A 16,461-nucleotide genomic window follows, 5' to 3' on the forward strand; every position below is an offset into this window, starting at 1 on the left:
CTGAGGGACTGACACCTAGCCCAACCAGACTTTAAATGCCACTGGCACTTACCCCTCCTGACGTGGATGCTCCTCCCATAGACTCCGGATGGACGCGAGGCCGAACGCTAGGCCTCCAGCGTCCCTCGCCGCTTGGGGACCGATCGCAGGGCGCCGCCATACTGGATCCGGCGTCGGAGGTCACGCACATGCGCACTCCTTCGCCGGCGCTTAGACGTCACTTCCGGCTCAGCGCCGAAGCCGGAAGTGAGAAAAAAGATGCTCCGGCTCCCGCGCGATCCCTCCTGGAGGAGCGTCCTGCAGCCCAGAGCCCCAGCGGGGTTGCGGCTACCATTTCCCAGCCCCTGGTATACACGCTTCCAGCCGAGAGCCGTATGAGCCACAGGTACTGGAGAGGGCTGGGAGGCTAAGAGACCGCAGCTTAGGGGTTTTAGCCCGGCGAAATAGGAAAAAGAAAAGATTTTTTTTTTTTTACAGGTCTACAAGAGAGACCCCTCTCTGCCCTGTCCATTATTGGGACAGGAAAAAACACTGGTGATCGTGGGTGGGGGGGGGGGAGCTTTTAACCTCTCTGTTTCCTGTCCCAATAGTGGGCGGGGGAGACAACCTCCATGTAGTGCTGTCATGGAGGACGTCCTGGAAATCATATTCTAGTGTCTCCATAGTCTGAGAGCCATAGTTTTTTCAGTTTTTAGGCGATTATCTTGCTATTACACTTTTTGTGATGTAAGGTGACAAAAAATGGGTTTTTTTTTACCCTTTTTTTGTTTTTTACGGTGTTCATCTGAGGGGTTAGGTCATGTGATATTTTTATAGAGCAGGTTATTGCGGACGCGGCGATACCTAATATGGATTATTTTTTTTATTTATGTAAGTTTTACACAATAATATCATTTTTGAAACAGAAAAATATAATGTTTTAGTGTCTCCATAGTCTGAGAGCCATAGTTTTTTTAGTTTTGAGGCGATTATCTTAGGTAGGGTCTCATTTTTTGCGAGATGAAATGACGGTTTAATTGGCACTATTTTGTGGGGCATTTGACTTTTTGATCGCTTGCCATTACACTTTTGGTGATGTGGGATGACAAAAAATGGCTTTTTTTACACAGCTCTACCCCACAAATGGTGGTCTAGACTGTTACCTATTATGTGAGCCCTCATCTCACCTTTGATTACGAGTCTGCAATGAGCACATCTAAGTAAATAAGTTATTAATTTTATTCAGGCAAAGAACAGAGAAGAGTTTCTCAAATCAAACTTGAATTTCATAAATTAGAGTTATTTAGTTTAGACACAAAACTACACGAGGGATGATATAATGACTGCGTATAAAAATCTCAAGGATCAGTACAGAGATCTCTGTGACATCTAGAGAATAGAAGGCTTCTACAACTACATAGAATGGCATTCTTTACTGTGAGAGCAGTAAGACTATGGAGCTCTTTGCCAGAGGAGCTTGTGATGGTGGACTCAATGAGTCCAAGAGGGACCTGGATGTCTGAAGAAGGGTTTTTGATTCAGGCAGATTTGGTGTCGTTAAATAATTTTCCCCCTACAATGAAGAAATTGGTTTCTCACTTATTGAGGTTTTTTGCTTTGCTCTGGACCAATGGTGCATGATAATCGGTTGAACTGGATGGATGCAAGTCTATATTTTAATGTTATTATGTCTTAATATTTTATCTCTTAGATTCAATCAACTGTTTTCCATGTGCTGCTGAGATGTGGCCCAATGCTAACAGCACCATGTGCCTTCCTAAAGATGTGGAGTTTCTGTCATACTTGGAACCACTTGGAGTCGCTTTATCATCCATTGTTATCTTCTGCTTCTTCACCACCCTTTCTGTCTTGTGTATGTTCGTCAAATACAAAGACACTGCCATTGTCAAAGCCAATAACAGTGATCTCACCTACTGCCTCCTTGTCTCATTGTCCTTAAGTTTCCTCTGCTCTTTACTATTTATTGGAGAACCTAAAAGATTAACATGTCTCTTGCGTCAAACAGCTTTTGGAGTAATCTTTGTGATTTGTGTTTCATGCATATTTGCTAAGACCCTGATGGTTATTATAGCTTTCCGGGCAACTAAACCTGGAAGCAATATGAGAAAGTGGCTAGGACCAAAAATCCCTGCTGTAGTCATTGTAATCTGTACCTGCATGCAGATTTTTATTTGTATGTTCTGGATTGTGCGTTGCCCTCCATTTCCAGAGAAGAACCTTAAGATAAAGGCTGGAGTCATCATCTTTCAATGCAACGAATGTTTAGATGTTTTATTGTGGGCCATGCTTGGTTACATGGGACTTCTTGCTTGTATCAGTTTCATAGTTGCATTTCTGGCCAGGAACTTACCAGATAGTTTCAACGAGGCCAAGTGGATTACTTTTTCCATGTTGATCTTCTTGAGTGTCTGGATCTCTTTTGTCCCAGCCTATCTCAGCACTCAGGGAAAGTTCATGGTGGCTGTTGAACTGTTTGGAATAATTTCCTCCAGTGCTGGCATCTTAAGTTGCTTTTTTGTTCCCAAGTGTTATATTATATTATTTCGACCTGATCTCAATACCCGTCAGAGCCTCCTGGGTAAAAGCACCACTCAGAAGACTAAGACCTAGATCTCATAGAAGGTGTAAAAGCAAACATAAAGTAGAATGGTGTTTTCGTGTATAGGCCATTGAAGCCCAGACTTTTATGATTCAGAATACATTTCCTTTATTACCTCACTCTCTGCTGTAATTTTTTTTTTAAGTCCAGTACTTAAATGGAGCCTGTCACCTCCAGGATTAGTATTAAAGTAAGCATACCACCATGTAAGGTAGGTGCCCAAAAACATGACCAAACTTTTGTTGTGAAAATATGGTATTCTAATGCTGAGTGGTTCTTTTTTATTTTTATTCAAATAAGGTTCTGGTTTACTGTGGGCCTGGTTTTTGGTGCACCTAGCTTCCCCTGTATCATCTTTACCAGCTCTGAAATTTCAGGAACTTTTATCAAACAAGTGGAGGCCTGGATGGAAATAAGGATGGAGGGATTTTCCCCTGATAAAGTGGCCCTTTTCACAGTGCACAGAAACCCTATTACATAAAAATAAAATTTTCACAAGAAAAGTATGGTTAGGCTTTGGTGAGTCTAGCCACATGGTGGCATGCTTACCTTGATTGAAACAGTTTTTTGTTTTTTTTCCTGAGACTTAAACATAAATGGTCTACATATGGTACATTGGAGTTTAGTGCACTGAAGGGATCCTGGTTCTCCAGTGAGTCTGATGCCCATTTCTTGTTTACATAGCACTGTACATAGAAGGGTGACTATGGCTATCAAGACCTATCTCAGACCTTTTCATTTGAATAGGACAGTTATACAGAAGTAAGTACAGCTGCCCATACAGACCAGCAGATGTACGCGTGTCTACAATTTATATATCACTTTGCTTATGAGCTGGGGTCCAAAGAAAAAAGGGGGCCTGAGTTGGACATCAGTTACACTTCATTAGAAGGACATTTACAATATATTAGACATTATCCAGTGAGAATAGACATTTCTAATCAGATGTTATAAACATTTGAACATGGAGAGTGCATGATGAAAATCTGGCTACCTCCAGTCACCACTAGAGGGAGCTTACAAGCTTAATTCATAATGTTTATAAAAAATAAAAATAAACAATTACCCAGTATGAAGTAAGCTCCTAAGCTAAAAAAGAGATAGGACGGAATTTATCATTCTGATAATTTTTTAAGTCAGTTTTGCTTGAGTCTGTGTTGGCATACATAATTTGCACCAAATTTATCAAATCTTGCACACTGTTTGATAAACATACTGTATCTTTAAACCTAACACTTTTTTCTTAAAATGCTACTCCAGTTTTTCAATTCCACCGTCTTACTGGAGTGAGTTTGCAACTTTTTTTTCTCTTTTTAATCTCAATGATAAATCTGTAGTGAAACTCATTGACATAGCAAACCATTCCCCCTTCACAAGCTACTTCAGTAAGTGGTGTAAAAAATGCAAAAAGTCACAACATTTTTTTAGCAAGTGACAGCAAAAAGTCTCAAAAGCCCTATTTTTCAACTTTTTGAAACAAGAATTCAGAATTTATAAATCTGGTGTAATTTCTATAGTAACTTTTTCAGGCCAATAACGGTTACACACTTTCCACTAAGCTACGCCTACTTCTTTGAAGCATTGCAAGAACAGTGGAAAATGACAAAGCACCCGAAAAATGAAAACTGGCTCAAGCTGATTAATAAATCCCCACATTGTCTGGAGATTCAATTTAGGGTTGGGGCTACATGACAATGACATATATATCACACAGTCAAATATCGCACTGTATGTAACTCTGTTACCTTGCAACTAGTGAAAGTGACCAGTCCTGTACGTTGTTGCAACTGTGATCAAAACCATGTGAGATGCGTCATGACCACAGACACCTTGTAGCCCCGGCCTTGGTCTTAGGAAAGTCCATGATCCAGATATCTACAAATTGTGCTAAGTTGTTGCCTGGATTATCTCATCCCACTGGCAGGGCTTCACCAGTAGCAACTGTATAGGAGAGTTCGAAAAGTTACTGTTAAGAATATGATATCCTCACTAAAATCCTTCCCAAAAAGTATGGAGTGAAGTTATACTTGATTGATGAAACTGAAAAAAAAAAACATGTCTGGTGTAAAAAAATATTAATTAAGCAGGTCAATAAATATATGAATCCAAATGTTGGGTGTTGGACTGATCTTTTGTGTTCTGTTTCCATCCATACATCTAATACAACCCTATAAAACAGTGAAGCTTCACCAAAAGACCCCCTTTTTGAGAAGACCATCCCATTATGCAAGACAAGGTTCCTGTGACATTTTCAAATTTTAACATATGCCAATTACAGTGATCATCTTCTTTAAGAGAACCATCCCTCTAGAAGGTCCTGTGGGGTATCCTCTAATTGGTTACAGTTTAGCAAGACCTATACTACATCCCTATACTAATACTGGTAGCTGCACGGCAACATGGGGTTCAACATATTGGTTTACATCCTGGGGTGGATTTGGCATTTCTAGGATGCCAAATAAAGTTGTATCTGGGGGTTCCTCTCATAGGTCTATCTTATCATGCTACTAAGATCTACCCAGTTGTCAGTGGCGTACATATAAAAGTAAGGGCCCCATAGCAAGCATCAAACCAGGCCCCCCACACAGGACAGAAGGGTTTCCGCCTAAACCCCTTTCAATGACCCTTGGGCCATTTTTTCTACTGCTTCATTTGCTAAAAGTTGTTTCTTTAGATATTAGAGTCCTGACCAAGTTTTTACTCCCAGTAGAAGAGGGGATGATCCCAACTGGGCCCACTCTTGCCCCTGGCCCCATAGCAGTCGCATGGTCTGCCACTATGGTAGTTACGCCCCTGCCAGTTGCTTCACTAAGCTCCACTCCATTCACTGCAAAGCTTCACTCCCATCAGTCCACTATGCGTCATCCCTGTTTGTCTGCTAAGCCCCACTCTCAGGCTTGCAGTGTTGCCTGGGCACATCTGCTACTGCTCTACAGCTTGGAAGCAACTCCTTCTCCTTCTGAACTGGCTGCACAGGTGGTATTTCTGCTATTTCAGACATTTGGGGTTGAGGGTTTCACTGTGCTGTATCACTCACTCTTTCTGTCTTCTGGGCAGAATCATTATATGGGGCTCTTAGGTATACACAATTCGGTTGGGTCTCTGTGAGTAGAAATCTACAATAGCATCAGACTTTGTGGGAGTGGGGAAAATTGGTGGTAGGGGTTCTATGAGAGGTCATCTAACAAAGAAGGGACCACCACTTCTGTTTGGAGGGGGAAGGCAGAAGCAGGAGGCAGGGGACCTCAGAGGCTGGATGTCAAAAAGTAACAGGGACTCTATGTTTTTGTGTGTATGTGCATGTGTTTGTGTGTGGAGATGCGGTGTAGGAACATGAAAAAAAACATGTGGAAGAGACTCTATTACTGGTATGGAAATAGAAGTGGGTACCAGAGGATCTGGGAGGAATGGTATTACCATTGAAGACAACAAGTGGAAGGGGATACAGAAGGTGGAAAGGGTACTGTAGGAGCAAAGAAAAAAGCTGGCAGGAGCTGTTGGAGAAGGTGGACAGAAGGTGACAGAAGCTCTGTTAGGAGAGTGGGGCAGAAGAGGAGATGGTGCAGGAGGATAACACCTTGAGAACAGTGGGCTGTTGTGTGAGTGACACACTAAATAGTTTAGATTCACTGTGATGCCAATAACCTGCACTGTGTGTGAGCCATGCTTATAGTTCTAGGTGTTAAAATCAGTGGCCATGTCCCTGCTGTTTCATCTTCTATTAGTTTATTTGGGGCAGCTGCTACCCAACAGTATCGCACCTAATCCATAAGTGTCCGTTAAATAGATCCACAGGGTGTTCTGGCAGAGAACAGCCTGCAGGAGTTCACCAAATGCAGCATAATGCTGGAACTGGCCAATCCCCATGTGATCTGGTGGTGATCTGGTTTCTCTCAGGCAAAAATGCTGGGTTTTATATCAGGAACAGGCCACCGGAACAGGCTGCTGGATCTCTGATCTCTCTGCTGTACCTTTGGATGGTTTAGAGGAGTTCCTGATTAGCTACCCTTTGCTTTAAATGTGTCCTGGCTTCTGCAGATGGTTGCTGGTTATAGTGTAAGCTATGTGTATTTGAATCCAGTGATCTTTCTATTTTCCATTTTCAATCTGGTTTATTGCCTAGTTTGCTTTTTGTCAAGCATATTAATATTATTGTGGTTGATCTAGTCCAGGCCTTGCTCCTAAAACTTGTATTTTTTTCCTTTCTTTTTGGATCTGTCTTGCCTTGCTTCTACTTCAGCTCTGCCTCAGGATGCCCACTCTCTGACAAAACATTTTTGTGACCCTAACCTCCCCAGCGGTCTAGAACAGTGATCCCCATCTCCAGTTCTCAGGGTTCACCTGCCAGTCATGATTTGATACCTGTGGTAATTCATGATGCAATGACACTAATTATATCACTTGCTCAGTACTAAGGAAATCCTGAAAACATGACCGGCAGGTGGGCCCTGAGGACTGAAGTTCAGGACCACTGGTCTAGAAAATATGATCCATCACAGACAAACTCATCATACTTAATATTTGTAGTGACCCACATAAGTAGTTATGATCAGGAAGAATAGCCTATATATATATAGCCACACAGTCAGGAGAACTACTTGGCATTGGCTACTGATTAAAATCATGGGTCGATTAGCATTGTGTTTGGTATGCCCTGGTTGTCAAATGTATGCCCAGGTGATTGCAGATAGAGATGGCCTTGCGGTTTGCCCGACGGTCGTTTCGCGGCGAACTTTACTCGTTCGCTGTTCGCCAAACATATGGCGATATTCGCTCCAGCCATATTCATTTACATCGTGAAGAACTTTGACCCATGACACATCCATCAGGTGGTACAGGTCAGCCAATTGAGACATTCAAGCACACGGACACACCCCCTACCTTATAAATAAACCTGATCTGGCCGCCATTTTACATTCAGTGTTTTGCCAGTGTAGGGAGAGGTTTCTGTGTGGAGCAGGGACAGGCTGTTAGGGACACCAAACGCTAGCTAATAGGGCCACAAAAGTCCTTTTAAGGACTGGTATAGGTGTGCTATCGATAGGTGTGACTTACTGAGGGGTGTGATATACTTATTGTGACGGTCACGTACACTACAAACAGGGGGGAGGATAGTGACCACTGCGCTCCACCCTCACCCCTGGTCCTACCTACTTGCCTTGCAAGTCCTAATGACAGGGGACAACTAGACGGCAGTCCCTAACTTAGGATACGTGCTGGGAAGACAGACAAGACAAATGAAATTTTCGGACAAGTCTAGGAGCATGAACCTCCCTGGCAGGTACCCAAGATCTCTCTTCAGGTCCATACCCCTTCCAGTGAATGAGGTACTGTAAGGAATTACGCACTCTCCTGACATCCACTATCTTAGACACCACATACTCGACAGCATCACTAACAAGAACCGGCGGAGGCGAGGCTTTCAATGGTACACCAGGTTCAAAATACTTTTTAAGTAGAGATTTATGAAATACATTATGAATGTGGAACGACTCGGGCTGCTCCAACTTAAACGATACCGGATTAATAACCTCCGTGATCTTATACGGTCCAATAAAACGAGGAGCACATTTTCTAGAAGCTACCTTGAGAGATAGATTCTTGGAGGACAACCATACTTTATCCCCAACCTGAAAGTTCACCCCCTTGAAACGTCTCCTATCGGCCTTGAGTTTTTGAGAACTTTGAGCCTTTTCTAGGTTCGATTGAACCCGGGCCCAAACTGAGCACAGTTCGGAGGAGATTTTATCCGCTTCAGGGATAGATGAGAAGACGGACGACCCAGAATGAAAACGGGGATGAAAACCATGGTTACAAAAGAAAGGGGAGACCCCAGCAGAAGAATTAACACGGTTATTCAAAGCAAATTCAGCCAACGGAAGGTATTTAACCCATAATTGCTGGTCATCGACAACATACGACCTCAGGAATTGTTCCAGAGACTGATTAAGGCGTTCAGTCTGCCCATTACTCTCAGGGTGGTAGGCGAAGGAAAAAGACAACGAAATCTGACATCTTTGACAGAAAGCCCTCCAAAATTTGGACACAAACTGCACACCCCTGTCAGATACAATATTTTCCGGGATACCATGTAACCGTACAATTTCTTTCACAAAAATAGACGCCAGGGTCTTGGCATTCGGGAGTTTAGACAGAGGAATGAAGTGAACCATCTTGCTAAACCTATCGACCACTACCCACTAACAACAGTCTTACCCTCTGCCGGCGGCAGGTCAGTAATAAAGTCCATTGAGATATGGGACCAGGGTCTACTGGGAATGGGTAGTGTCACGGTGGTGAGTGGGGAAAACCCCCCACCGTGCAATAGCTGCTGTTGCAACGCCAGATAGCAGGGAACAGGGAGCTGGTCACCTCCTCACGCAACCCTAAGCGCTCTCCCTGGACTCCTAGCGTATGAGCCGCCTCATAAGGTAAGGGGGCTCATACTCTCCAACCTAGGACCCTGCTATCCCTGCTACACCCTAGGCCTGATGACAGGGCAGAGAATGCCTGTGCATCCTCGACACGGATGACTGGCGTCTCCAGAGGCCCAGTAGCTGACAGGGTGCAAGGCAATGGGGGAAGCCGTACGGCAGGTAAGACACAAAGCACAATAACAATGTTATCTACTCTTACCTGCCGCAGCCAAGATGGAAAGAGGCTCCGGGCTTGGAAACCCACGGTCTTGCCTTCGCTTAACCCCTCCGGGTAAGCACGCCCTTTTCAGAGCCATCACACACCATAATCAAACCTCTCAGACAAAACCCACACCACAACTACATACACCAGGTGGGGAGAGGAATGACAAACACACCGGAGGGGACAACAGACACAGCAAGGGAAACAGAATAATAAATAAGGGTGGCTCACACAGACAGGATAACAAACAGCCCAGGAGCAGAGCTCCACACCAAGCTGAGCCAAATCCCAACTGAACCTTCAGACTCCAACACACCAACCTTATAAGGAGGCCTGAGGTCACACCCACACAGAGACACACCCAATGTTCACAACACACAGAAGGGGATTAACCCTTCCAACACCAGTGGAAGGGAAGACAGCAACTAAAAGGGGAAGTGCATACAACTCAAACCCTGTGGACACCAAACAGGGAATGTGCACACATATAAAACACGTTGCCAAGGGCAACCGCACGCATGACTGTTGTCCGCGACAACCGCACCTGAGGCAACCACTAAGTGCCCCCAGCTGCGGTTGACGAACTCCAAAACGCGGTCAACCGCATGCGGCTCCCAAGGAGTCACGACCAAGACCGAGGGTCGTGACAGGTAGGGGTCGTAGGTTACCAGCAAGGCGAGTCCTAGGTGTCTTAGACCTAGCACAAACCTCACAGGACTTGACATCCCTAAATAGAGTGGGCCACCAATAAGATCTAGAAACCAGCTCTCTAGTGCCCTCAAAACCAGGATGTCCACAAAAAGCAGAATCATGACACTCACCCAACAGCTGGAGACAAAATTGTATGGGGACAAACAACTTATCTGTTGGGGTGGTTGCCGGTGCCAGATGTTGTTCAGCCTTAATGAGAGCCGAGATATTTTGGGTTAAGGCCGCTACGAAGATATTTGCTGGTAGGATGGATTCAGGCGGTGCCTCTGTAGGCTGAAAAGCATGGAAGCTCCGAGATAATGCATCAGCCTTCACATTTTTACTTCCAGGCCTGAAAGTAATGGAGAATTCAAAACTAGTAGAAAACAGTGCCCATCTAGCCTGACGAGGATTCAACCTCTTAGCAGATTCGAGAAACAGTGACAACAGTTACACAATGCCTTGCCCCCTCCAGAAAATGCCTCCACTCCTCAAATGCCCACTTAATGGCCAGCAACTCCCGATTCCCTATGTCGTAGTTTCTCTCGGTGGAAGAAAATTTTCTAGAAAAGAAAGCACACGGTCTCAGGTTAGTTAGACTAGCAGGACCTTGTGAAAGGACTGCTCCTGCGCCGTCCTCAGACGCATCCACCTCCACAATAAAAGGTCTCTCCTGATCTGGCTGGATCAGAATGGGAGCGTTACTGAATGCCTTTTTTAGTGTTTTAAATGAAGTAATGGCATCAGTAGACCAGTTCTCCAAATCCGCCCCTTTCTTAGTAAGGTCGGTCAACGGTTTAGCAATTACTGAAAAATTCTTAATAAATTTACGGTAGTAATTGGCAAAACCTAAGATCCGTTGTAAGGCCTTTAAGGATGAAGGCCTTACCCATTCCTTAATAGCTAGTACCTTACTAGGATCCATCTTGAAGACGTGAGGGATCAGGACATGCCCTAGAAACAGTATCTCCTGTACACCAAAGAAACATTTCTCTTTTTTAGCGGACAACTGATTCTCCCTCAACACCTCTAATACTTGTCTAACATGAGACACATGAGATTTGAAATCAGGAGAAAATATCAAAATGTCGTCAAGATAGACAATGACAAATTTACCTAAAAACTCTCTAAGAATATCATTCATAAAGTTTTGGAACACAGCGGGGGCATTGCTGGTTCCAAAAGGCATAACCTGATATTCAAAGTGTCCTGCCGGAGTATTGAACGCCGTCTTCCATTCGTCTCCTTCCTTGATTCGGATTAGATTATTTGCCCCTTTCAGGTCAATCTTAGAAAACCAGATTGCCCCCAGAACCTGGTTAAATAAATCCGGAATCAATGGGAGAGAGTATCTATTCTGGATAGTGATCTTATTCAATTTCTGGTAATCGATACAAGGCCTAAGACCACCATCCTTCTTAACGAAGAAAAACCCTGCTACCATAGGAGAGACAGAAGGTCTAATGTGCCCCTTACCGAGGCTTTCCTTAATATAATCCTCCATGGCCTTGCGTTCAGGCTTAGAGAGATTATAAATACGCCCCTTAGGAAACCTGGCACCTTCTACTAACTCTATGGCGCAATCATAAGGTCTATGGGGTGGTAGAACCTCTGGGGTAGGTGATGAGAACAAATCAGAATATTCCCTAATGACCGTGGGTAATATATCAGATTCTACTGAGACCCCAGCTTGTACCACAGACAAGCACGAGTCACACTTAGGTCCCCATTTCACCAACTCCCCCCTGGACCAATCAATAGTGGGGTTGTGTAATCGGAGCCAAGGCAACCCTAGTACCACCTCAACCAGTAAGTTCTCCAGGACTAAGAGGGAACATTTCTCAGAGTGGCACACCCCCACGGTTAAATAAATCTCTGAGGTACATGAACTCACCATACCACCTACCAGGGGAGTGGCGTCAATAGCCATGACATGGATAGGAGTAGGAAGAGAAAAGTTTAATGGCGTACTCAGAGTCAATAAAGCTGGCCGCTGAACCAGAGTCAATAAAGGCCTTACCCGGCCATTTATTTACCCCCAGAGATATTGTTATAGGTACCAAAAGTTTACATTTCGTAATATCAGAGTGTACCTGGTCTTTAGGTTGCCTTGCCTTGGGAGACTTAACGGAGAGGGCCTTCTTAGGACACTGGTTGATCCAATGAGCAGAGAATAGTCAGGAAAAGCCGAGGTCAAATACCAGAATAGAAACGAAGTACAACAGTAGTCCGCAAAGAATCGTCAGGTGGAAGTCGGGGTCAGGATACCAGGAGCAAGCAAAGGATCGTCAGGGAACAGGGTCAGGTAGTATTCAGTAGTCCAACAAAATGCCAGGAACCTAGAATTAACAGGCAACCTGTGGCCAGCAGGCTGCCTGTATTTATAGTGGCATGACCGACAGACCGACCAGTCGAGCACCGAGTGATCAGCTCAGCGCTTAAGGCAGACCTAGGAGCAGGGAGCCTCCCAGCTAGCAAAGCTGCCCTGAGAACGAGGTCAAGCACAGATCCTTGCTCCCAAAGCTAAGCAGCAGGTCTGCGGCTGATGGGAGACCAAGTGTGCCTTCGGCACCCTGTTACACTTCTAATATACTTTCTAACATAGAAAGTATATTATAGTGCAATTGTATTGCGCAGCAGTTGTTTGCGGTTCTGCTGCGATACCGCAGCTACACAGAGTAACAAATACCAGTTGCCCCCAAAAAACTGATTGAAGCAGGGTGTTATATACCAATAATATACTTTTTATGTAGTGCATTTGGGTAGTGCAGCATTTGTTTGCGGTTTTGCTGCGTTACCTCAGCTACAGTACACAGAGTGACAAACGCCATTGGAACAAATAATTTCTACTAGTGTGATTTACCAGTTGCCCCTCAAATTTTTTTATTGAAGCAGGGGTGTTATTAACACTAAAATTATTTGCAGTCATTTCTTGTGTAAGAACATAGGGCGTTATTCCAGTAATACACAAAACATTTAAACACACTGCACGGTTGCATTTATTTCTGGTGAAAGATTATAGGGGCTTATTTCATTAAAAAAATAAAAATACATATGCACTGCTGGTGAAAGCGTATAGTGGCCTATTTGAGTCCAACAGGAAATATTTATTCTCAGGTCACTTCTGCAGTTATTTCTGGTGAAAGAGTATAGGGGCGTATTTCAGTACTGCAACAAAAATATATTCTCAGTTCACTGTTGCAGTTATATCTGGTAAAGTCTTTAATGGCATATTGCAGTATAAAAAGAAATATACATTCGCCATTTGCTGCTGCACTTATATCTTGAAAAACATTTATTGATGTATATCAGTAGAAAAAAATATATATATTCAGCTTTCACTGTTGCAGTTATATGAGGTAAAGCCTTTAGTGGCGTATTTCTGTACAAAAATCAAGATATATACAGTTATATGTGGGAAAGTCCTTTTTGCGGAATGGACTGAATTACGTTGTGTTCAAATTTTGTATTTACGTTTCACACACTGCGCACTTATGTTACGACGTCTATAAGAGCTGCGCATCAATACAGGTGAATACACCATCCCGCATCTATCTACGGTATTGCTTACTGGACACTACAGGGACTTTTCTGCAGCACAGAAACCGTATGTCCGCCTCTCGCTCTCCCAGCGCAGACCTACTTACTCCGCTATGTCCCGTTCACTTCAGAAAAAATCTTGCATTCTGCGTTAAGCGCTGCACTGATATGCGCTAAAATCTCTTTTGAAATATTTTGGTGGGAAAAAAAAACTTGTATTCGCCGTTAAGCGCTGCACTTATATGCAGTAAAATCTTTTGTGAATTATTTCGGTGGAAATAAACATTTCCACCTCCTCCATTAAGTTCCTCATCTCTTCATTAAAATCGGACACACTAACTTTACACTCCCCCCCCCCCCCCCCAGCTATATCTAGGTGGTTCCTGCACCTACTAGGAGCGAATAAAGGTAAATGATACTGCCAGTCTGTTAAAGGGAACTAAAGCATGATACCAAAATACATTTGTACATTTGATATGACATTTAGCAAGAGTTTAAAGTGCCCACATATAGCACATAGTGGGACACTGCATCAAGTTGAATCAGGCGTGGATAAGCCAGGATTTCAACACACCAATGCCTGATGCATCACACTAGAACAGGGATGGGCAAACTGCGGCTCTCCAGCTGTTGTAAAACTACAACTCCCAGTATGCCCAGTCTACCTACAGCTATCAGCCTACAGCAGGGCATGATGGGATTTGTAGTTTTACAACATCTGGAGAGCCACAGTTTGCCCATCACTGGACTAGAACATCCATGGTGCCACAACAACATTTTGACAAAAGAGACCATTTTCCTCTGGCTACCTGCCTCAGCTACTATTCTGATGCTGTTACCGGCCTGATGCCAAACATCTGATACCAACCACTGTCACCTTGCCACTCTGTGGCCTACTGATGCTGCCATGTCCACACTATGTCCCCTTGCCAGTCTGTGGCCTCCTGGTGCTGCCATGTCTACACTATGTCACCATGCCACTCTGTTGTATCATGCTGCTGCTGCTGGCATCTCTACACTATGTAACCTGGCCACTCGCTGGCCTCCACATACTTCTGCCAACTACATATACTGTGATTGTGCCACTCGGTGGCTTCCTCATACTGCTGCCACCTCCACACTGTCATTGTGCCACTCTGTGGCCTTCTGATGCTGCGGCCACCTCCACACTGTCATTGTTCCACTCTGTGGCCTCCTCATGCTGCTTCCACCTCACCTCTCTGTCATAGGGACACTCTGTGGACTTCACATGCTGTTCCCACCCACTTCATGACTGGGCCACTATTTTGGCTTTCGGCCTGGCTGACATAATGATTTATTTGACCTTTCTTCTGATCTGTCAGAAGGAAGGAAAAATGAGACGCACAACGGATCCTGTTTGTGTAGCAGCTGTAAGGCCTGTGTAGTCCCATCAGAACTGGCTTATGATTTGGTAGCCAAAAGCAGGAGTGGGCACAAAACACAGAAGACATGCAAATATTCTATTCACGTGTCTTCTCTGTTTTAGATCCACTCCTGTTTTTATTGGCATTAGTAATACTGATGGATTACTGACCAAATACTGACTGGCGGATGTTCAACGGACAGGATCTGTTTTTTGTGGGTTATTGTTCTGACGGATCAGCGCAAGGGCAAATTAATCAGTGACGTCAACACAAACTTACTGCTGACACCCTCTCCACTCTGTCGGGGGGCTCTACTTGTATATGCATTTAATATAGCAGGCTCTGTAGACATCTATGTGGAATCAGCTGACGAGGGTTTAAAAGGAGTGCGCTTCTTCTTGACACTAACATCGACCTGTAAGGCTGAGTTCATACTTGAGTTATTAGGCCAGGTTTGGCGAATTTAAGTATACTTTCTTATAATTTTAATCAAGTTTTGGTTTAATAAAATTTATGTTAAAATATTTAATAATTTTAATTAAAAAAAATTAAATGTTGTGTAAGACAGGAGAGAATCGGCTTAAAATAAAACATTTCTAGGCTCCAGCATGGCACATTTCTGAGAGTTTAAAAGTAAGACTAAAATACATATTTTTTTGTGGGAATTTTTGCCATTGATCCCCCTCTAGTGTGTCACTGTCCATGTTGTGGGACTATTTGTGCACTTCTTGTAATTATTTGGTGGCTGCAAATATGAGCTGCAGGTTTTTCAGGTTCGCCTGCCATTAAAAGTGAATGGGGCCCGCCGCGAGCTTGCAGATACTATTAGATTTCTAGGTCTTATGACCTTTGCCAGGACTTATGACCTTTAATGGATTTCTCGATAGAAATATAACTGGGTCAGGGGAGGTGCATGCTTCAGTATGGTAAAGATAGCCTCCTCTCAGTGACATCACCAGACAGTGGATAGAAACATAGAAACATAGAATGTGTCGGCAGATAAGAACCATTTGGCCCATCTAGTCTGCCCAATATACTAAGTACTATGGATAGCCCCTGGCCCTATCTTATATGAAGGATGGCCTTATGCCTATCCCATGCATGCTTAAACTCCTCCACTGTATTTGCAGCTACCACTTCTGCAGGAAGGCTATTCCATGCATCCACTACTCTCTCAGTAAAGTAATACTTCCTGATATTACTTTTAAACCTTTGCCCCTCTAATTTAAAACTATGTCCTCTTGTAGCAGTTTTTCTTCTTTTAAATATTCTTTCCTCTTTTACCTTGTTGATTCCCTTTATGTATTTAGCAGTTTCTATCATATCCCCTCTGTCTCGTCTTTCTTCCAAGCTATACATGTTATGGTCCTTTAATCTTTCCTGGTAAGTTTTATCCTGCAATCCATGTACTAGTTTAGTAGCTCTTCTCTGAACTCTCTCCAAAGTATCAATATCCTTCTGGAGATATGGTCTCCAGTACTGCGCACAATACTCCAAATTAGGTCTCACTAGTGCTCTGTAGAGCGGCATGAGCACCTCCCTCTTTCTACTGGTAATGCCTCTCCCTATACACCCAAGCATTCTGCTAGCATTTCCTGCTGCACTATG

The 16,461-nt window shown here is 43.8% G+C and overlaps 1 protein-coding gene across 1 annotated transcript in view; it reads left to right on the top strand.

Annotated features, from left to right (window-relative positions):
- Positions 1-2,610, top strand: part of LOC122925489 (extracellular calcium-sensing receptor-like) — a 44,431-nt gene extending 41,821 nt beyond the window's left edge. The window contains exon 6 of the mRNA XM_044276845.1: positions 1,691-2,610. Within this exon, the coding sequence (XP_044132780.1) occupies positions 1,691-2,610 (920 nt within the window). The remainder of the gene's footprint in view (positions 1-1,690) is intronic.
- Positions 2,611-16,461: the final 13,851 nt, after the last annotated feature.

The sequence above is a fragment of the Bufo gargarizans genome, chromosome 2, assembly GCF_014858855.1.
Source record: "Bufo gargarizans isolate SCDJY-AF-19 chromosome 2, ASM1485885v1, whole genome shotgun sequence".
In the NCBI taxonomy this organism is placed as follows: Eukaryota; Metazoa; Chordata; class Amphibia; order Anura; family Bufonidae; genus Bufo; species Bufo gargarizans.